This window comes from Carcharodon carcharias, chromosome 5 (genome assembly GCF_017639515.1).
Source record: "Carcharodon carcharias isolate sCarCar2 chromosome 5, sCarCar2.pri, whole genome shotgun sequence".
In the NCBI taxonomy this organism is placed as follows: Eukaryota; Metazoa; Chordata; class Chondrichthyes; order Lamniformes; family Lamnidae; genus Carcharodon; species Carcharodon carcharias.
The window spans coordinates 84,830,037-84,854,031 of NC_054471.1; the positions used below are offsets into that span (position 1 = coordinate 84,830,037).

Genomic DNA, 23,995 nt, shown 5'->3' on the forward strand with positions numbered 1-23,995 from the left:
TTCTTCTTTAGTGAAATATACTGTAGATGCACCCAACACCTATATGCTGTAGTATGGCAGTAACCATGGACCTTTAGAGATCTGTGCCTTTCACCATTGGCTTTATTTTTTTCCCTGAAGGCTTATGTATGTTCATGATTTGTCCTGCCACGTGCATAGCACTGCACTTTGTAAAGTTAAACATAATTTTCCAGGCACAGGCCCAATCTCCCAGCGTACCTTGATCAGTTTGTAGTAGTCAAGCATCCTGTACACTCTGACACTCTCACCTGCAAACTTGCAGATCATTACCCCAGCATCAGGATCATTAATCAAAATAGTAAGTATCAATGGTTTAAACACACATTTGTGACACAACTGGTGATCAGGATCCAAATCCACCTACAACAATTTTCTGCCCAAGGCCGTTCATCCACTTCTCAATCCAATGCTGTAATTGTACCTGAGGTTTTGTCTTGTAGAGAAGCCTTTTCTACAGTTACATGTCAAAAGCTATTGGAAAGTCTAAGTAGACAGTGCCTGCTGAGTTTCCCTCATTCACAAACTTGTGACTTCTTCAAAGATTCTATCAAATTTGATTTTATTTTATTTGTTCATGGGAAATGAGTGGTGCTAGCTAGGCCAGCATTTCTTACCTATCCATAATTGCCCTTGAGAAGGTGGTGGTGAGCTGCTGCCTTGAACCGCTGCAGTCCCTGTGGTGTAGGTACACCCACAGTGCTGTTAGAGAGGGATTTCCAGGATTTTGACCCAGTGACCATGGAGGAGTGGCGATATATTTCCAAATCAGGATAGTGATTGGCTTGGAGCGGAACTTCCAGATGGTGGTGTTCCCATGCGTCCGCTGCCCTTGTCTTTCAAGATGTTAGCGGCCATGGGTTTAGAAGGTGCTGTTTAAGGAGCCTTGGTGAGTTCCTGCAGTGCATCTTGTAGATGGCACACATTGCTACTGTGCATCAGTAGCAAGACCCGACTTCCTCTTTCTAAAGCCACGAGGCGCCTGAGTTTGGAGTATTCAGATAGCGCACCCTGAATGATTCCCTCAAGACTTTTCACTATTGCTGACAAACTGATGGGTCTAATATACCCTGATCTATCTTATCTCTTTTTATAAAGATTGGAACTACATTAGCCTTCTAGATTAGGGGATCAGTTCCCAATTCCAACAAGCTATTAATGATACGGCAAGAGCCTTTGACAACACCGCTCCCATTTTCCTGAGAGCCCTCAGGTGTCTAACATCTGGATTCGCTGCCACATCTATTTTCAGGTTCTTAATTCTATCTTAAACAATATGTTCATTTATTTTAACATAATAGTATTATTAACATAATTTTGTTCTGTTAGTTGAGCATCATTGAGTGTGAAGGCTGATGCAAAATATTCAATTTGTGTACAGATTTTCTAATATGCCAATTTAGTCTTTCAAATCATTTTGGATTCTATTGATTTTTAAAGTCTGCTACCTTTGGAAAACTGTCCTTGTTTTATCTTTTTATTATTGTTTTTAGAACTGTTAAGGCATATTCACTGTATAAGCTTGATTATGAGCCATAGTACTGGAAAGCCAATTTAATAAGCATTTTAACACCGAAGTACAGAGTGGCAAACTGGTTCTGCTGTGTAGATGAACGGGAAATCAACAGTCGAAGGTCAATAAGTATTTCTTTATCAAATAGTAATTTGGTTAGGCATTGAGGCTGTCGAATTCCCCACAGGCATGTGCCCCACCAGTCACATTTGAGAGTTTACCAGCAAAACCCTGATGTTCTAAATAAATTTGTTCATTTAGAATACAGATTCAGACTTGTCAATTTAAAGAAACTATCCCAAGTGTCAGTGATTCAACACAAGGTCAGAGAAAAGAAAAGTCTGAAAGAAGCAAAATTACAGGCCAGGCATTTTTGCTTTGAAGCCTGAAATTTTTGCTGTAGGCTCTTCCACAGAAGGAAGCACTTTTAAATTGCCAAAAACGATAGGGTGGAGGTTCCAGCGGCCTTCAGCAAAAGTCAACCAAACCTTAAAAAAGATTGCAGGACTTTACGCTCTTGTTGTATTCAGTGAAATTGAGTTTTCACGATCTATTATACTGGTTTAAAAGATGTGCTCACTTGACTGAGGAGACCCTAGCAAAGCTGATTTAGGCTTGATTTAAAATGAAAGAAAAAAATACTAAGGTTTATATTGAACTTTTCACAACCACCAGATGTTTCAAAATGCTTTAGGGCCAATGAAGTACTTTTGATGTGCAGTCACAGTTGTAATGTAGGAAACACAGCAGCCAATTTGCACTCAGCAAACTCCCACAGACTATGATAACGATCAGATAGTCTGTTTCTGTGGTGTTGGTTAAGGGATTAATATTGGTCAGGACACTGGGAAGAGCTTCCTTTTCTTCGACCTCGTACCAAAAGCTGTTTTACTTCCACCCGAGACAGCTGACATGACCTTAATTTATCATCTCATCCGGAAGGTGGCAGCTCTGATAGTGCAGCATTCCCTCAGTACTGTACTGGAGTGTCAGCATTGATTTTTTTAGTATTCCAGTCCTGGAATGGGACATGAGCCCACAACTTTCTGATTTAGACTTCAGTACTACCAACTGAGCTCACAGGGCTAATAAAAGATGAAGAAACAGATGATTGGATACTCGTATCAAAGCAGTGCTATTGAACTGAAGGAGGCATTGAAACAACTGCTCAGGTGGTAGTAATACCAAAATACTCTTGCTAAAATTTCCTGGGATCCTGATCAATTACCAAGGAGAGGAAACTCTTTGTCAAAATTATCCTCAGGAGATTAAATGAGTAAGATTAGATAGATAATGGCTTGTCAAGAGGGTAGAGAGTAATTTTGGCATTGTTGTCTTATGCGGTTTTTTTATTACAGCAGCATAATATTGTGATATTGCAAAGCAGGTAATGCAGTTTTCATTCATGTAAAGCCCTTCCCTCGTGTTCTTGATGTAATTTATATTACATTTACAAAGGCTGCAATGCTCAATCTATCAGTAATGTTAATCATGAGCAATTTTCTCGACGTTCATTGTATGGACATTCCTGAAACTGGCAGATTCTTAAATTTACAAATGCTTTCTCTTCATCCCAAGCATTACATAAAATTGCTAATCATTTGAGGCTTCAGCAGCCACTTTTTCAAAATGTTCCAATAAGCATTTCATTTCTGACCCAACTGAATGTATGATGCTATGATTAGCATTGTTGCTATAATACAGATGTCAACTGTTCTCTTGCTTCCGTTTTCAATGCTTTCAGCAACAACAGATCCTACACAATCCTGCCCCAACTCGCCCAGTACAGCACCTGATAATCCTAACTAACCCTGAGCTGAGTTTTAAATCCACATCCAATTGACCCCTAAGACCACCTGTTTCTAACTCTTAACACATCTCCCACCTGCCTCACCCTCCTGCTGTTGAACCTGTTATTCCAGTCTATGCTATGTCCAGGCTTGACTTTTCCGATGCTCTCCTGTCTCACCTTCAAGTATCACCACATAGAACTCTGTCACCTCTTCTTTTCTCAAGTTTTGCTCATCAACCATATTGGTCCCTCAGTCTTGTAAGATTTCCTGGTGTTTGGGGCCACAGATACCTAAATAGGCAGCCGAGTGGTCATAAGTAATTTTAAGATGGTTTATTAAGAAACAACAGTTTAGATATGATATATTAACCAATTAGAAAGAAGTATACAAGCCATAACAGTTTGTGATAACAGCATTCCACTCTTCAGCCGAAGTGTTAGGAAACTCTTCCTACCTGTTGCATAAAATTGCTAATCATTTGTAGCTTTAGCAACCACTTTTTGTCGATTGTCATAAAAACCCATCTGGCTCACTAATATCCTTTAGGAAAGAAAATCAGTTGTCCTTACCTGGCTGGTCTGGCCTACATGTGACTCCAGACCCATAGCAGTGTTGTTGAGTCTTAACTGCCCTCTGAAATGGCCGAGCAAGACACTCAGTTGTATCAAACCACTAAAAAGTTAATAAAAGGGAATGAAACTGGACAGACCACCCGGCAGCGACCAAGGCACCAGAAACAATAACTGCTATTGAAGCCCTGTCGACCCTGCAAAGTCCTCCTTACTAACACCTGGGGGCTTGTGCCAAAATTAGGAGAGCTGCCTCACAGACTAGTCAAACAGCAGCCTGACATATGATTCTATGAGGATGACTATCTTACAAATCATGTTCCACACACCACCATAACCATCCCTGGGTATGCCCAATCCCGCCGGCAGGACAAGCCCAGCAGAGGTGGCAGCACAGTGGTATACAGTCGGGAGGGAGTTGCCCTGGGAGTCCTCAACATCAGCTTCAGACCCCATGAAGTCTCATGGCATCAGGTCAAACATGGGCGAGGAAACCTCCTGCTGATTACCATGTATTGCCCTCCCTCAGCTGATGAGTCAGTGCTCCTCCATGTTGAACATCACTTGGAGGAAACACAGAAGGTGGCAAGGGCGCAGAATGTACTCTGGGTGGGGGACTTCAGTGTCCATTCCCAATGGTGGCTTAGTAGCACCACTACAGACCGAGCTGGCTGAGTCCTAAAGGGCATAACTGCTAGTTTGGATCTGCAGCAGGTGGTGAGGGAACCAACAAGAGGGAAAAACATACTTAATCTCATCCTCAATCCGCTTGTCGCAGATGCATCTGTCCATGACAGTATCGGTAGCAATGACCACCACACAGTCCTTGTGGAGACAAAATCCCGTCTTCAAATTGAGGCTACTCTCTATCATGTTGTGTGGCACCTCACCCTGCTAAATGGGATAGGTTTTGAATAGATCTAGCAACTCAAAACTGGGCAACCATGAGGCACGGTGAGCCATCAACAGCAGCAGAATTGTACTCGAACACACCTGTAACCTCATCACCCGGCATATCCTCCACTCTACCATTACCATCAAGCCAGGGCATCAACCTTAGTTCAATGAAGAGTGCAGGAGTGCATGCCAGGAGCAACACCAGACATACCTGAAAATGAGGTGTCAACCCTGTCAAGCTACAGCACAGGACTACTTGCATGCCTAACAGCATAAGCAGCAAGTGATAGACAGAGCTAAGCGAACCTGCAACCAACAGATCAGATCTAAGCTCTGCAGAACAGGAGAAGTTATATGCACTCGAAACGTTAACTGTGTCTTTCTCTCCACAGATGCTGCCAGACCTCTTGAGTTTTTCCAGCATTTTGTTTTTATTTCAGAGGCTAAGAACTCTGCGGCGAGTATCTCATCTCCTGACTCCCCAAAGCCTGTCCACCATCTACAAGGCACAAGTCAGGAGTGTGTTGGAATTCTCCCCACTTGCCTGGATGAGTGCAGCTCCAACAACACTCAAGAAGCTTGACACCATCCAGGACAAAGCAGCCCACTTGATTGGCACCACATTCTCTCCCTCCACCACTGGTGCACAGTAGCAGCAGTGTGTACCATCTACAAGATGCACTGCAGAAACTCACCAAGGCTCCTTACGCAGTACGTTCCAAACCCATGACCGCTACCATCTAGAAGGACAAGGGCAGCAGACACATGGGAACACCTCCAGCTGCAAGTTCCCCTCCAAGCTGCTCACCTTCCTGACTTATCGCCAGTGGTAAAACTTTTCTCACCTTCCTTTTCCATGTTTTATCTCTTCAGTGGCCTCCATTAGACACCAGACTTTGGGGATAGGGTCGATGGTATTATTTTGAGAACAAAATATGGGCCCCGTGTTTGCAGTTCTCCACTCTGCAGTTTTTTTTATTCATTCATGGGATGTGGGTGTTGCTATCTGGCTTGAATGGCTGAATGGCTTGCTAGGCCATTTCAGTGGGCATTTAAGAGTCAACCACATTATTATGGGCCTGGAGTCACATGTAGACCAGACCAGGTAAGGATGGCAGATTTCCTCCCCTAAAGGACATCAGTGAACCAGATCGGTTTTTATGACAACCAACAATGATTTCATGGTCATCAACAGACTTTTAATTCCAGATTTTTCACTGATTTGAACCCAGGTCCCCAGAGAATTACCCTGAGTACTAGTCCAGTGATAATACCACTATGCCACTGCTCCCCCCGCCCCCCCCCCCCCAGTTCTGCAGTTTGGAATACAATGAGTGAAGGGAGATGCATAATATAATATCATTGTTTTATAATGTGTAGATATATTTGCTATGCTCATTGCCCTGTTTGAATAAAATATTGCTATTTTCTAATGAGGTATCTTCTAGCCCATTGACATTATTGTATTATGCAGCAAGCCAGTTTGATGATGCTGCCTTTGGTTTGTTACTGCAGCCTTTTCTAAATCGCCTAACAATTTCTGTTCATCCTTCTGGTTAGACAGAACACACACCTTTTGATATGAAATTCGTTATATAAACCAAGTGTAAGTTCCTTTTTGCATATATTAGGATTATGTTTTTTTAATTCATTTAATTCATTTCAGTCAAAGTTTAATGAAAATTAGTTGGGTTGTGGACTTGTGAATGAACAGGCAGAAAAGCACAGCGCATATTTGTCTTCACTCATCTACTGTCTGCATAGGAGGTAGCGAAGAAGCAGAGACTCAATACCAAACAACATTAAAGTCAGGTTGTAGAATCCTGTCTTCAGCTTAAAAGGTTGCATATTCATAATCTTATTGTTAGCTTTGCAAATTTCAAGACTGAGATAGCATTTCTGCATCAAAATCAGTGTGATTATAACACTTAAGTTTGTTCAGAGTGCCAGCAATGGAGAAATTGCATCTTTTTGATCAGCATTAGGTAAACATGAGAGCATTTTTGTTGCTGATACATTTCAGATATAGATGTTTCATCTCTTATATTTGTAAATATATTGGGAAGTAATTCCTTTGCATTCAGGAAAGCTACAAAAGGAAGTGGAGCCTCCCACTTTGTAATTCAACTTGCTGATTCCAGTGGAATTCAGGGGGAATATTTTAATCTTGACAGCAAATTCCTGGTTTGTCCATCTGAGTTAGCAAACCTTCAAATCAAATCTGAGGACAATGTGCCTAATACTGGAATTACAATGTTTTGTCAGCGTTGTTTGATCTGTCACAAGCAGGGTTCTAGAATCGATGCATGTGGTGCTTGTTGGTTAGGTTGGCCCACACTTTACCAAGCATAGAATGGGGTTCTGTTTTTTATTTGTTCCCAGTACATCATTAATTGAAATGGGGAGAATGCTGAGTACTGCAGCCAAATCATGCACTCTGGATGAGCTCAGTACTGCAGTAATGGTTCATTACTCTGTCAATCTTCTACAGAGTTGAGAAGAGAGCAGGTGCTTGATGAGTGTTTTAAAACTTTTTCTGATTTACAGCCTCAATTGACAAGAGTGCCAGATAACTGCATATTATTGCAGTACTTGTGTGTTTTACATACTGAATTTGTGTCTTTAGAAATTGTCCTCAGGGAGGTGGACTTTCTGATGTGAGCAGCTTTTACTGAAGTTTGAAGTCCGTTATTGAGTAAATGAGTGATTCAAGAGCGGGTGTAATGAAAAACAAACATGGGCAGAGGGAATTAAAAGTTTTGAGCACTTTTTATACATGGCTGGAACCATTTCACATTTTTCAAGTTGCCTTTACTGTTGTTTGGTAGTGTGCTGCCAAGATTCCATTAATGTTGTTCTGAAATGACCATTTAGGAGGTACACGAAGTTTGTCTGAAGTGATAAATGCTATTTATTTTACTGTGCCTGACCTCTCTCCCTGATGACTTAATTGATAATTTACCACATGGGGAAGCCTGCAGTGTTACCACTCTGGTGTAGTTGGTTGGTACTCAAGAACACCATGGCACCTTATACAGCTCCACAATGACCTGGCAGAGCACAAAACTGCAAAAATATTATTTATTTTCTGTCGTATTACATCACATCCTTTGATCATTCCAGTGGTGACATCCCCAAACACAAACGTAGTGGCAGAAGAAAGCATAATAACATTTTTTGGATGACAGTGCATAATTGTTTATCGTGTTAAAGCACTATCCAGTGTGGTTCTAAGACATACAAAAGAGAAGACCCCATATTCAGCACCTGGTCAATGCAGGGGTAACCGATCCCAGCTGCAACAGCCATTGGGGTACAACAATTAACACCAATATCTTTGGCCTAAGGAGGACCAAAATCAACCAGGTTTCTTGACAGCCAGTAATTGCTATCCAATGACCCCTGACGGAAAATACATGTATTATCTTTGGTCAAAGAGAGTCATTTGTGCTACACCCTGGTTGTCTAATAGTCTGAGGACAGTTTCCATCTGGGCATGTAGGAATGATTACTTGGGAGAGTTGTTGGCATCTGTTGTTTCAATTGGGCTCCAGCTTAAGTGGGCAACATTAAGAGGGTTGTGGAAGATGGAAAAAAAATGAATAAAAAGATGAACAATGTGAACTAAAGGAATTAACTCAGCTTGGAATTTTTTATTTTTAATAAAAGCAAGAACAGTCATCATCTCGGTGACCACAGTACTGTAAATTGACTACTCACTTTACACTGCTGTTTTGTTCAGTACCATTCTCATACTTAAATGCTTTTATGACTGTAATGCTTTGCACCTAAATGGAAGGAAAGCAAATAGTTTTGCAGTTCAAACTATTTTAACTGATGTTAGAATCATATCTCTCAAGACTGAATTTTTCTTTTACAAAATGGAAGGAGATGGCATTATCTGTATATTTGGATCCTGACCTGGGATGTTTTTTAAAAAGGTGGTCATAAGTTCATCTTGGAACTGTCAACAAGCAGGCCTCTTCCAAGAAAGCCCCTGACCTTTATGGTATTTGAGGAAAATCTGGTTGGTTGTTTTGAACAGCAGTCACTTCAATTGATGGAGAAAAAAACTGAAGTAAAGCAAAGGTTGGTAACTTGCTGGAAATCATATGGCAGAGAGATAAAAAACTGAATTTGTGAACCTGCTGGTTTTGAAGGCAGTCTTGTTAGGGAACAAGCTGAGGAAAGAAGACTACCCTAACTGGCCCCCCCTCGCTCTCTACCTTGCCTAAAATTTTGTGTGACTATCAACCTGTAGCCAGAGAACCCTCATCAGAGAGTAACTGGTCTGGATTTGGACCTGCAAAACTGAGACCAGCTGGTGAAAACTTCCAGACATCCACTGGGCACTCCAGGTCAAGTGTCCAGACCCTGCAAACTTTATCGTTTATTTTATAACGCCTGTCCTCTAAAGCCCATCTCTGCAGAGAGATTTATCTGTTTGTCCTTTGTTTGTGTGTGTGCTGGGGAAATTCTTTAGGAACAGATAGATAGTTATACTTCCTGATTGCAGTTGTGTTAACCAGTTGCAACTTGTTGAAAGAAGTTTTGTTTCATAATAAGCAACCGTTCTGAGTTTATTGTAAGAAGCTTGGTTGAGGAAATAGACAATTGGCTATTTCAGTGAGAAAATTAAACTTTTAAATTAATGGTACGGCCTGCGGAGTAGTGGGGCTGGATAATACATGCATTCCTCCCATCCCAGTCGTTACTGATGATGGATGCAGATGCCAGGGACAGTGAAAAATTGATGCCTCTTGCAAGTTAGAGGTTTCCGAAAAAATCTTCCGGGACATTTGAAAATATTCGCATGAGGAACAATTTATCTTTAATGTGAAAATATACAAAGACCACTGTACCTACTAGGTTCCCAGCATTCCTTTGGGATCCACCCACTACAAGGCACTTGCTCTTGGAATTGGGCCAGTAACTTCAAGGCGTTTCTCCTTAATAGCTGGCTGTGTTTTATTGACTTGTTTTAAAATTGTGTTCTTTAAGAATGTAACCTGTGGTAATTGCTGCAGCAATGTGACTTGATAATCATCTGCTTCAAGGTTCTCGTTCCATTCCATCTCATTACACTTTTCAGACATTTGCTAATGGAGAGTGGGGTGGCAGGTTGAGTTCCCAGAACTATAATAACCTATTAATCTAACAAGTTAATTGGTTACATACAAAAAGCAAAGCTGACTCATCTTCACACACATTCTTTCTTTAAAACTTTGAACTGTAATACAAGCCAAAATTAAGAGAATTTCTGCATCTTCCAACACATTTACACCAAAATACAAGTATATTAAAGCTGTTTTCTGTTTGTTCACAGAATGCAGGAAATTGAGTATTTTCAACAATTCTCTACATTTGGTGATTTTCATGTCCTAAAATGTCATGGTAAAGCATTACTATATTTTGAGCAAACTTCATAATGACTTGAATTTCCTGAGTACTTTGATTATTTAGGGAATAGTTGACTTGGGAATAATTCTCTCACAAAGAGCATTGTTGTGCTCATTACATCAGGTCAGGCTGCTGCATTCTTCTCAAAAGGATTCTTACTGGAAGATTAATGTTTGGCTCCATGTATTTGAAAATGCTGAACTGTTATCTCAATTAGTTTACAAACTCATTGTGTTTTTTCCCCAATTTGAATCTCCTCAAGCTGGTGACATCAGGCAAATGGGAACCTGTAGCTATATCCCCAAAAGATCTAGAATTGTTGCTCAGGAGTTGAGCTACTTTGCTTGCTGACTTTTTAATTAACCGATGACCTTGGCACTTAGTGCATTTCCCCTTGCTTCCCACTTCAAAAGGCTGTAACTCATTGTTAGGAAATTACTAGTTTTTTTTTAATTCATTAATGGGCTGTGGGCTTTGCTAGCTGGGCCATCATTTATTGCCTATCCCTGGTTGCCCTTGAGCTGGTGGTGGTGAGCTGTCTTCTTGAACTGCTGCAGTCCATGTGGTGTAGGTACACCCACAGTGTTGTTAGGAAGGGAGTTCCAGGACTTTGACCCAGCGACAGTAAAGGGACGGTGATATGTTTCCAAATCAGGATGGTGAGTGACTTGGAGGGAAACTTCCAGGTGGTGGTGTCCCCATCCATCTGCTGCCCTTGTCCTTCGAGATGGTAGTGGTCGTGGGTTTGGAAGGTGCTGTCTAAGGAGCCTTGGTGAATTTCTGCAGTGCATCTTGTAGATGGTACGCACTGCTGCTATGGTGTGCTGGTGGTAGAGGGAGTGAATGTTTGTGGATGTGGTGCCAATCAAGCGGACTACTTTGTCCCGGATGGTGTCAAGCTTCTTGAGTCTCGTAGGAGTTGTACTCATCCAGGCAAGTGGGGAGTATTTCATCACACTCCTAATTTGTGCCTTGTAGATGCTGGACAGGCTTTAGGGAGTCAGGAGGTGATTTACTCGTCACACAATTCCTAGCCTCTGACCTGCACTTGTAGCCACAGAATTTATATGGCTAGTCCAGTTCAGTTTCTGGTCAATGGTAACCTCCATTGTTAGTGATGGTAATGCCATTGAACATCAAGGGGTGATGGTTAGATTCTCTCTTGCTGGAGATGGTCATTGTGTGGCGCAACTGTTACTTGCCACTTGTCAGCCCAAGCTTAGATAATGTCCAGGTCTTGCTGCATTTGGAAATGGACTGCTTCAGTATCTGAGTAGTCGTGAATGGTGTTGAACAATGTGCAATCATCAGCAAACATTCTCACTTCTGACCTTATGATGGAAGGAAGATCATTGATGAAGCAGCTGAAGATGGTTGGGTCGAGGACACTACCCTGAGGAACTCCTGCAGTGATGTCCTGGGACTGAGATGACTGACAACAAACACCCACAGCCATCTTCCTTTGTGCTAGGTATGACTCCAACCAGCAGAGAGTTTCCCCCTGATTCCCTTTGACTCCAGTTTTGTTTGGCCTCCTTAATGCCAAACTTGGTCAAGTGCGACCTTGATGTCAAGGGCAGGCACTCTCACCTCACCTCGGGAGTTTAGCTCATTTGTCCATGTTTGAACCAAGGTTGTAATGAGGTCAGGAGCTGAGTGGCCCTGGTGGAACCCAACCTGGGCATCAGTGAGCAGGTTATTGCTAAGCAAATGCTGCATGATAGCACTGTTGATGACCCCTTCCATCACTTTACTGATGATCGAGAGAAGACTGATGGTGCGGTAATTGGCCAGGTTGGATTTGACATTCTTTTTGTGTAAAAGACATACCTGGGCAATTGTCCACATAGCCGGGTAGATGTCAATGTTGTAGCTATTCTGGAACAGCTTGACTAAGGGCGCGGCAAGTTCTGGAGCACAAGTCTTCAGTACTATTGTCGGAATATTGTCAGGTCCCAGTGCCTGCAGCCGTTTCTTGATATCATGTAGAGTGAATCAGATTGGCTGAAGATTGGCATCTGTGATGCTGGGGGCCTCCAGAGGAGGCCAAGATGGATTATCCACTAGGCACTTCTGGCTGAAGATTGGTGCAAATGCTACAGCCTTATCTTTTGCACTGATGTGCTGGGCTCCTCCATCTTTGAGGATGGGGATATTTGTGGAGCCTTGTCCTCCAGTCAGTTGTTCAGTTGTCCACCACCAGTCACGACTGGATGTGGCAGGACTGCAGAACTTAGATCTGACCCGTTGGTTGTGGGATTTCTTAGCTCTGTCTGTCAATTGCTGATTATGCTGTTTAGCACGCGAGTAGTCCTGTCTTATAGCTTTGCCATGTTGACACCTCATTTCTAGGTATGCCTGGTGCTGCTCCTGGCATTCCCTCCTGCACTCTTCATTGAACCAGGGTTGATCCCCTGGCTTGATGGTAATGGTAGAACGGGGGATATGCCAGGCCATCAGGTTACAGATTGTGCTTGAGTACAATTCTGCTGCTGATGGCCCACAGCGCCTCATGGATGCCCAGTCTTGAGTTGCTGGATCTGTTTGAAATCCATCCTATTTAGCATGGTGGTAGCGCCACACAACACAATAAAAAGTACCCTCAAAGTAATGACGGGACGTCATCTCCGCAGTGATTCAGGACTCGGCCAGCTTGGTCAGTCGTGGTGCAACTCCTGGTGATGGGACATAGATGTGCCCCACCCAGAGTACTTTCTGCGCTCTTGCCACCCTCAGTGCTTCCTCCAAGTGATGTTCAACATGGAGGAACACTGATTCATCAGCTGAGGGAGGGCAGTACATGGTAATCAGGAGGAGGTTTCCTTGTCCATGTTTGACCTGATGCCATAAGACTTCATTGGGTCCGGAGTCGATGTTGAGGACTCCCAGGCCAACTCCTTCCCGCTGTGCCGCCACCTCTGCCCTGCTGGTGGGACAGGACATACCCAGGGATGGTGATGGTGGTCACAGGTAAGGACGACATATTTCCTTCCCTAAAGGACATTAGTGAACCAATCAACAATGGCTTCACGGTCACAGAATCACACAGTGCAGAAGAGGCCCTTCGGCCCATCAAGTCTGTACCGACACATGAGAAACACTTGACCTCCCCACCTAATCTCATTTACCAGTACTTGGCCCATAGCTTTGAATGTTATGACGTGCCAAGTGCTCATCCAGGTACTTTTTAAAGGATGTGAGGGAACCTGCCTTCACCACCCTCCCAGGCAGCGCATTCCAGACTGTCACCATCTTCTGGGTAAAAAGGTTTTCCTCACATCCCCCTAAACCTCCTGCCCCTCACCTTGAACTTATGTCCCCTCGTTACTGACCCAGCAACTAAGTGGAACAGCTGTTCCCTATCCACCCTGTCCATGCCCCTCATAATCTTGCACACCTCGATCAGGTCACCCCTCAGTCTTCCCTGCTCCAATTAAAACAACCCAAGTCTATCCAACCTCTCTTCATAACTTAAATGTTTCCTCACAGACAACAACCTAGTGAATCTCCTCTGCACCCCCTCCAGTGCAATCACATCCTTCCTATAATGTGGCGACCAGAACTGCACACAGTACTGCAGCTGTGGCCTCACCAAGGTTCTTTCCAACTCCAACATGACCTCCCTATTTTTGTAATCTATGCCTCGATTGATAAAGACTTTGGATCGATTTTTAAATTGGTCTTTTTGAAAAGCAGAGGTCCTGCAATGGCATATTTTAATGCAGCAAGATCCCTCGATCCCCTTTCTAAAAAGATTTAATTCATGTGGAGATGTCTCCTGCAGATCCATCTGTTGAAAAATGTCGCAAATATTCAATGGGAACATGGAAAATGTTTTTGTTTTTTGATTGCGAGTCCTACTTTCCTGTGGTATGATGGATAAGAGCATTTGTCTGTGACTCTGTAATTCACACCTTTTGACATTCTCTTCACAGCCCACTTCCACAAAACTATCAGGAGCAGCCTTATCTGCAGCAGCGGGTGATCTTGATCTTTTCACTGAGCCAACCACAAAATCAGATGACTCTGCTAAGAAACTACTGTCCAAGGATTCTATCTTATCATTATATGGTACAGGAGCAATGCAACAACAACAAGGCACTCCAGGTATAGTAGTGGCACTACTTAAAATACAAAGCATTGGGCATTCAATACCTCAGTACCTGATTGTGGTGCTTTTTAGGTACACTAGAAACAGGATGGTTTATGTTATGAATTCTAACGTGTCAAGTATCCTCCATTACAGAAACACTGCTATAATATTTTAACATAGAATATATTAATATTGCTTAGATGAACGGTGCAATAACATTTTTTATATAGAGAAAAGATGTTCTTATTTTTAAGTTTATAAGCAGGAACTCCAGGACTTTCCATGTCTTGGACAACGATATTTGCAGCAAGTGTCATCAGTTGAACCACCTTGAGCCCTGGGTCTTGGCACTTGAGGGCAGCTTGCATCACTGCAGTGCATCAGCAAGATAATTTGGTGAATAGTATATTTCTAGAGGTGGTCACCCTAAGGATGTGTGGGCGGAGAGGGAACGGCTGACTGCCAGACAATCCAGGAGGACTGGGCAAGATAGTGCAGGAATCCCCTGAGTGCATTGCACTCTCCAGCCAGTCTTCTGTTCTGATTGCTGGAGTGATGGTTCATGGCACCACGGGTGGCTCAGTTGCATGGTGGAACAGGAGGAAGATTAGAAAAACAACAGTGATTGGGGGTTTGATGGTTAGGGGAACAAACAGGTATTTCTGCAGCAGCAGGTGTGATTCCAGGATGGTATGTCGCCTCCCTGATGCCAGGGTCAAGGATGTCATTATATGGCTGCAGAGCACTCTGAGGGTGGAGGGTGAACAGCCAGCCATTGTGGTCCACATTGGAACCAACAACATTGGTAGAAAGAGGTCCTGAGGCAGATTTTAGCAACCTAGGAGTGAAATTAATAAACAGGACCTCAAAGTTAGTAATATCTCCCGCCCCCCGCCCTGCCAATATGTGCTAGTGAGTATAGAAACAGGAGGATAAAGCAGATGACTATGTGGCAGGAGAGTTACTACAAGAGGGAGGGCTTTAGATTCCAGGGGACCAATTCTGGGGGAGTTGGGACCTATTCATGGCCAATGGGTTGTCCCTCAACAGAGCTGGCTCCAATGCCCATGCATTGTTTGTGCTGTTAGGTTTAAACTAACTAGGTAGGGTGATGGGAACCAGGAAAGGTTAAATGAGGTTCACAAAGAATTGGGAGAGACAGATAAGACTAAAGTAAGAAATAGTAAGGTATTGGTTGGGCTCAGACCAGGAGATAATGCAATGTCTACATTATGTCTACTCTTGCTCCCAGTTCCTGTGTATATTCATTTGTATTAGGTTTACAGTACTTGTATGCAAATGCATGATGTGGTAAATAAGGTTGGGTCAACCATAGATGCAAATAGCCACTCAGGAATATGATGTTGTGGCGATAATGGAGACCTGACTCCAAGAAAGACAGCACTGGGTACAAGGTCTTCAGAGAGATAGAGAAGGAAAGAAAGGAAAAGGTGTGGCAGATTAAGGAGAATATTACACTGCTGGAGAGAGAGGACGTCTTCGAGAGGTCAAGGACTGAATTTAAAGTTAAGAAACAATAGAGGTACCATTACAGTACTGGGTGTATTGCATAGGCCACCAGCTAGTGGGAAAGATATAGAGACACAAATTTGCAAGGAAATTACAGAGATGCAGAAAATATAGAGTAGTTATAACGGAGAAAATTAATTATCCTAATAGAGACTGGGATAGAAATAGTGGAAAGGCCAGAGAGGGGGAAGAGTTTCTGAAGTCTATTGCAGGAAAGTTTTCTTCATCGGTATGTTTCCAGCCCAATGAGGAAGAAGGCATTGTTGGATCTGGTCCGAGGGAATCAGATGAACCAAATGGATCAAGTGTCGGTCAGGGAACATTTTGGGAACAGTGATCATTGTAATATAAGATTTAAGTTGGCTATGGAAAAGGACAAGTAAATTCTGAGTAAAAATATTTAATTGGAGGAGGGCCAATTCCTGGGGTGAGAACCCAAGCTGACCTGGGTAAATTGGAATCAAAGATTAGCAAGCAAAACTGTAACAGCCTTTAAAGAGTAGATGGTTAGGATACAGTCATAATACAGTTCCACGAGAGAGAAAGGTAGAACAAGCAAAGCCAGTGCTCATCAGATGACAAAAGCGAGATGGAGCAGAAAAAAGGGGCATATGGCAGAAATCAGGCTGATGATAATGGTGAGAGCCTGGCTGAGTATAGGAAGTTCAGAGCAAAATTGAAAAACAAAATCCAAGGCAGAAAAAATGTGAGCTGACATTAAAAGGAAATCCAAAAGTCTTCTATAAGCACATAAATAGTAAAAAAGTAACAAGAAAAGGGGCAAGGTTGATTAGGGACCAAAAGGAGATCTACACATGAAGGTGGCATGCTTGGCTGAGGTACTAAATGAGTACTTCATGCCTGTCTTTGCCAAGGTAGAAGATGGTGCCACTCTTTTTATACCACTTTCCCAATCCTGCAAGGTGACAATTCATATGTTCCACAGTGTTATCTCATTCAATAAGCCTCATCCCTTGTCCATTATCAATAACTTTAGTTTCAAGGAGTTGTTTTCACAACCTTCATACTTGGCGACATCATTGTCAATCAAATCATTGAACTGGCAACAGAGAAATTAATGAACAAAGGCTGGAATCTTTTTGAGGCAGGGCCCTGGAAAATATGGGAAAACTACATTGGAACGATTCCCCGACGAGTTCTGGCTTGTGGGTGTATTTCCCAGAGATTGGCTGTAAGTGGAATCAGCAGCCCACCTGCGGGAGACAGACAGGCAATTAAGACAGTTAAGTCTTCCATTAATGGTCGTTTTCTTGGAGGGAGGTCAAATTCCTGGTGTCACATGATCCCCCTTTGTGTCAGAAGCCCAGCAATTCATCAGAGGTGGCTTCACAGCTGGAATTAGAGCGGCAAAACATTTGAGGCCTATTTTTCATTTGCCTGCTGTGTTTCTCAATGCTCATGGATCATGGAGACTGATGTCTCTGCTAATTATGTGCCTGCTGCAATGGCAGTCACTCTTTTCCTACTTAAGGTGCTTCCATGATGTTGCTGCAGCTCTTACTCCTGACCTTTGAGCAGCATCCACACTGTGATGGAGGCTGACGGCCCTACCATGATCTATACTGAATGGACCACCTGACACTGGCACCCGACTCACTTTTGGACAGTGTTCCAGGAGGCAACTTCCTAATTAGCTGCTTCTGGAGAGATCATGCCCAACGCCCTGTATGGCTACTTCCAGGTTCTGGACCTCGAATTGACCCCACCAGTGGCATCACGACCCAGCCTGGAAAATTCCAGCTATGATCTCTTGTCCACGTTCCTTATGCAGATGTACCTTTAGAGGAGTTACTATTCCTGAGCACATATTTCTATCCCATATGAATGCTTCAACAAAATTATAATTGGTCAAATTATGAATTTTGCTCATTACATCCTGGGAGGACATTTAACTGTCATGTTCCGTGATTTCCTGCCAAGCAGGAAGATGTCTGGAGATAAAAAGAGTCTTCGGTTCATCTTTGAAGGCTTCAGCAAATAGAGGAAGCCTGTTTACCACCACTAAATCACTTATCAGCTAAATTTTCCCTGACGGTTTCAGCCTGGTGCAAGTTTTCATTCCCACTATCTTCCTAACAGAAACTCATTTTAAAAGCTAAAAGTAATGTCAAGAAATTTTAATTATGATCTGATGACCCCTTTAGTGCCCCCAACACACCCCCAACCCTGACTTTCTCAGCCCCAGAATGCTGAGGCCAATTGTAGGCTGCCCTGGCTGAGATCGGCTAACTTGACAATTACATCTTTCAATGATGTAAAGCTTGTTTGAGTCAAATCTCCAAGGTTACTCTAGTTCCTCCAAAGGCAGCGGAATGGTACTAGATGAATTGCTCATTCGGAGAGCCAGTTATCAACACGATGGGCTAACTGGCTACCTCCTGTAGTGAAACGATTCTGTGACACCCCAATCCAAGAGTTCTTCTGCAAAAACACACAATTAATATTTCTAAATCACTCACTCCCCTGCCCCACCCCTCAAACTGATTGCAGATGGCTGTTATTGCCTCAGGATCAAACACAATTCAAATTTTGTATTTTTTCAACTGACAGATCATTCAGATTTTTGTGTATAGAATCCACTGTAATGAGTGCATGAAGAGTAGCAGTAAGTTATAAATAAGAATTAATGTTGAAATTATGTATCACCATTTTAAAATCAGCGATAGTAATTTGAAAATTAAGCATTGATTTCTTATTTGCAAATCTTTTGATTTGTTTGAAAGTGGCCAGGTTGAGAATTCAGTAAAGTTGGCATTTCTTTAAATTTTTTACATTTGAATAGTAATACACTTGGCAACAAATTTCAAACATACATGGAATTTGAGGTAACTTAATGAAGGAATTTCTTTTTGTTGATTGGTTCTTTGACAAGGAGAAGAGCAGGACAAACTGTGCTGGCTATCTGAAGTTTAAGACTTATCCTCAAGATACTGCATTCAGTGCAATCCTTGTGCTACCTGAATGTAAAATAGTTGCAAGTTAAACCTCCTGTCGACATTGAAGGAATATTTCAGCTTGTGAGCATACCCAAGATGATTTCTGTACAGCTTAAAGCTGACCTTTCCCAATAGAAACTGAGCACTGCAAACGTTTTGTGTGCAAGTGCGATTACAGGGGTGACATGACGTCCTGTGTGCACAAGCTGTTTGTGTATTTCTGTGCACATCTGTCTGTGCTTGTATATCTCTGTGCCTGTGTGTACACGTGTGCTTGGAAAATTAGGTCGTCACAAAATACGAAAATGGACCATGTACTTTTTTGAGGATCATTAAATATATATTGATCTTACGACTAGTGAAATGATGATTGGCAAATCACAGAAGAAAACAAAAGTTGATGTAATACTGCTGACTCTGGCGTGATTTTCCAATCCGTGCTCTAAGTGTGGTGGCGCGCATGAAAATCAGTGTTTTTCTTGCTGCCGCAATGGTGGTTTTTTAAAATTCTTTTGTGGGATGTGCGTGCTGCTGGCTAGGCCAGCATTTATTGTCCATCCCGAATTGCCCTTGGGAAGGTGGTGGTGAGTTGCCTTCTTGAACTGCTGCAGTCCATGTGGTCCACTGCTGTTTGGGTGGGAGTTCCAGCATTTTGACCCAATGACACTGAAGGAACAGCGATACAATTCTAAGTCAGGGTGATGAGTGACTTGGAGGGGGACTTCCAGGTGGTGGTGTTCCTATCTACCTGCTTCCCTTGTCCTTCTAGATGGTAGTGGTTATGGGTTTGGAAGATGCTATTTAGGGAGACTGATGAGTTTCTGTGGTGCATCTTGCACACACTGCTGCCACTGTGTATCAGTGGTAGAGGGAGTTTTAACATCATATTGTCTACTACCTGCCTCATTAATTATGGATGCACGGGAAAAGCATCGAATTGCAAGCGGGCCGGCGGCCTTTGATTCGCCTGCCGCACTGTGAGCTCACCAGCACCTCACTCCGGGCACCATAATTAAGAGCAGCCATGCAGACCAGTCTCACTGCATGTAGTGCAAGACTGCTGCTCTGAAAAGCAAGATGACGTCAGCCCCCAAGTTTAATGATACCTCCCTGGGCCACCTCCTGGATGCCATGGAGGACTGCAGCGATGTCTTCTACATCCGCTCTGGCCAGAGGAGGTCCACGATCAGCACCTCTCCAGCTTGGCAGAGGATGGCAGCAGTGGTCAGTGTCAATGCTGCACAGAAGAGCATCCATTCTGTCAGAGTAAGTCAACCAGGTCATCACTGTCAACTCTCTCTCACTCATAAGCCCATCAGCCATTTACAGAATGACACTCCACAGGGGATCCTCACACTGCCAGCTCAAGGGACATAACCACTTGCTCTCCTACACACACCTTCATATTTCCATCTGGCCTCATATCCTATAGAGCTAGTGTCCTCGTCCTGCCCATGGCTCCACTCAGTGCCCACGTAAAGCAGGTACCTTATTCAACTGCCCTGGCATGTATCCTCTTCACGGGCTCTTCATCTGTCCTTATGCAGCTCGAGCTCATGCAGAATCAGAGGGAGAGGTCCCAGATCTGGTGGGGGAGATGGTGGGGATGGTGGAGTGCCCGATATCAAGGTCCTCACAGGGGACAAGAACCAACCCATTGTGCTGGCTGGAGAGGACGTGGACCATTCCTGCAGACAGGTTGGCGACAATTACCCAAGTGAGCTTCCTGCATCAGCTCATCCCTCAGACAATCATAATGTGAGCCAGTTGAGCACTTTCTGAGCCGCCTGCCATGCACTATATCTCTACTTTCTTTCAAAGGCAGCTCTGCCAAGTGCTCCAGGCCCACGGCCAGCCAGTCTCTCAGCTTGAGCTCCGATGATACCTCAGATCAGGAGCTTGTGGACGGTACCCTTGAAGACCAATCACAGCACTCACCCATGCCCTCCACCAGCGCAGGGACACACATCAGTGGGACCTAGTTCTAGAGCAGGCTTAAGGGGACAATCTGGTGAGCACAGCACACACCACAGCAGGCGGAGGCAGGAACATTGAGGTAGCTGGCACTTGCACTGCTGGAGGCCAGGATTCTGCACAGTCTGAGTCAGGTGACGAGCCTCCAGACCCGGTCCTATCTCAGTTGGTGGGGCTCTAGAGACAATCATGGGAGCATCAGGAAGGGATATCAGCTGCATTCCTCATATCAACGCATGTTCAGTCTGACACATGCCAATACACCGAGGTCAAACCTGAGGATGGCAGCCACCAAGGAGACTTTGGTCCTACACTGCAGCAGGAGGCTGCACTTCATCAGTGTAGGTGTTGGTGACATCCATCAGTGGCTATGCAAAAAGGTGGGTGTGGGGCAACTCGATCACTCTCTAGCTTACCCTTCTCAGGGAGTCAGACGGGGGCCCTCGGGCACCTGAACACCATGGGGCCATCCATCCAGGTGATTCTGGCAGTGTCCAGCTGATCCCAACCCCCTCTTCCTGTGACCCCGTCAGATTCAGCTCCACAGGCCAGGGAGGGTGCACTTGCCCCACTGCAAGAGACCCAAAAGAGGCCGGGGCCCTCTGAGTTTGGCCCTACAGAGGACAACCACCAAAGTCATCACAGACAACAGGACATACCAGTGAGCAGGCAGTCTCCATCTCCGCTGTGGATGCTGGGGAAGCAGCAAGATGTAGCAATGGGTCAGGAAGAGAAAACAATATTAGGATCACGTTGGTGGCATGGGTGTTAAACATGTGTAAATAGATTTCAAAAATGTAAATAGAATTGCACTCATTTCACACATCCTTTTGTGTATGCCTGCTCTTTATGATCAGCTGTGTTATTGTCAATCATGTGCGACATCATGGTTTCTCCCACCACTTATCGCAGATATCACTCTCATGTGCTTCTGGTCAATGTTGTATACTTCCAACTGACCACACTGTGCTCCTTCTCAGATCGTTTCCGGCATCAGTTATGCCTCATCCTCAAAGTAAAGCGTGCTTGTGGAAGAGAGCTCGTTTAGCTGGGTCATGTGATATTAGATCTTGGCTGTGTAAGATTGAGGTTGAGTTGTTCAGTGTCTCCTCAGCATTATTGAAAGCTGAAGGTTTGGTGTGCAAGGAAAGATGTTAGATCACATCAAGAATGTTCATATGAACTGGAACTCCATATTCTGTCTCTGTCATCGGGCAGGGTTTCCATTCAAAGAGTCAAAATCACAAGCCATGTGCTCTCCTCTCTGCCTTGAGCGTTGCCCACTCTGAGTGTACATCTGATAAGATGACCCATAATTGTGACCATCTTCCCAGATCAAGGTGCTGGAGCTCTGCCCCTTGCAGCCACATTATAGTTGTGGTGCTCGACACTACAACCTTGAACTTCTCCCATTGTGTATTTGTCTGCATAGTGCCCACAAGGCTTTCGTCACAATGTAGGGAAGCAGCGCTATGCCATATGTTGTGCATAGCATTCCCTCACTTAAAGTGTCGCTGAGGTCACTGATGATAACTCTAAACGATGATGTGTTGCCGTCAATCGAGCCTTTGGCAAGCTCTCAGTGCACATTTGTGATCTTGATGGGAAGACACTGTTGAGGACAGAAATGGCTGAGGAGCCACAATGTAATGAAGCTGGTGTGCTCTTTAATGTGAATCAAGCCTTACGTTCAGATCTCCATAGTGTCATTGCTGTCTCATGGTCGCATGGGGCAGGGCTGACCATTGGGCAGACTGTCTATCTTTTAGAGGGGACATACTAATATGTGGCCAGAAAGTGTGTGAACATGGTTATCCTCAGGTGATCAATCAATATGGAAAGGTCAGGCTACATGTAGGCCTGTGGAGTGCTGGATGTCAACATAATGGAGATGAAGGTGAAACAAAGAACTGAGTCATGTGAAAATGCATAAGGACCTGCGTAATGTCCTTGGCTGCCTTGGCGCAAGTGTCACCTCTCAGCATCACCATCATACTGAGTCATAAAGTGTTGTCCTCTTGTTGGAGATGGATCTCCTCGGAGCTTTGTCAGACTGAGGGCACAGAGGTACGGGCACACTGAGGATTGTAGAGCAGCTCCTGCCTCTATTAGGCTGGCAGAGCAAGTGAGATGCTGGAGAGATGCATGAAGAGACAGCATCTTGTGACACCTGATTCCACCTCCAGTTAGGCCTTATCTCAGCAAGGACACATGCTCCTGTGGCCTCTTCATCCTTTAAAGGATCAGGACAATGTGAGCCTGATGTTTAAGTGGTCACTCTCCGATTGAAGTGGGTGGTTGAATGAGAGGGAGAGCCATGCTAATGTTAGTTTGGGCCCATGATGGAGGGCACTTGTCCAAGTGGAGACTCACTCCTACTTTGCATCCTCCTCATGAAATCTGATGGCTATGAGGGCCTCATGCAAGCCTGCCTAGTCTGGCCCGTACAATGGCGTTTTCCCCTGCAACCTCGGCTTCCTCAACCTCATGGCCCTCATCCCTTTTGATGTCGTCCTCATCGGAGGAGACATGCAGCTCCTCCACGTCATCATCTTGCAACTCCTCCCCACTTTGCAGCATCGGATTGTGCAGTGCACAGCAAACCACGATAATCCATGAGTCCCACTGGGAATGTACTGGAGTGTACAGATCTGTCCAGGCATCGGAACCGCATCTTTAACATGCCAATTGCCTGCTCCACCAATGTCTGGATAGTGGTATGAGCTTTGTTGTACCTTTCTGCTGCATTTTAAAGCCTCCATGGGCATCATCAGCCACATCCTTTGAAGTTTCCTTTGTCACCAATTAGCCAAAGCTGGATCCTGTGTTGTCCCTCAAATATGCCCAATGCCTGCAACCTACTCAAGATGTAGGAGCCATGGCAGCTTCCTGGGTATCTGGTGCAAACCTGCAGATTTGTTTCTTGTGGTCGCAGACTAGCTGGACATTGATGGAGTGGAAGCTTTTCCCTTTTGTATATCAGAGTGCTTTTTGCTAGGGAGCTTTGATAGCCGCATGAGTACAGTAATGGCACGCTGCACTTGTGGGAAAACGAAATCATGGCAAAGCTCTGGCGTCCTGGCTGGCTTGGTCTCTATTGATGTTAATGTAGTTGTGGGCCTTGGCAAAAAAGGTGCCTGTTACCTCTTGGATATACTTTTGCGTGGAAACTTGAGAGATCCCTCTAGAAAGAGCCAGTCGCAGAGAAGTTAACAGCGGCTGTGACGTTAACAGCAACTGGCAATGAATAT

General features: G+C 44.0%; 1 protein-coding gene across 2 annotated transcripts in view; it reads left to right on the plus strand.

Annotated features, from left to right (window-relative positions):
- Nucleotides 1-23,995, plus strand: part of smap1 (small ArfGAP 1) — a 338,415-nt gene that overhangs the window by 293,927 nt on the left and 20,493 nt on the right. For both annotated transcript variants that reach the window (XM_041188201.1, XM_041188202.1), the window contains one exon: nucleotides 14,126-14,297. In XM_041188201.1, the coding sequence (XP_041044135.1) occupies nucleotides 14,126-14,297 (172 nt within the window). The remainder of the gene's footprint in view (nucleotides 1-14,125; nucleotides 14,298-23,995) is intronic.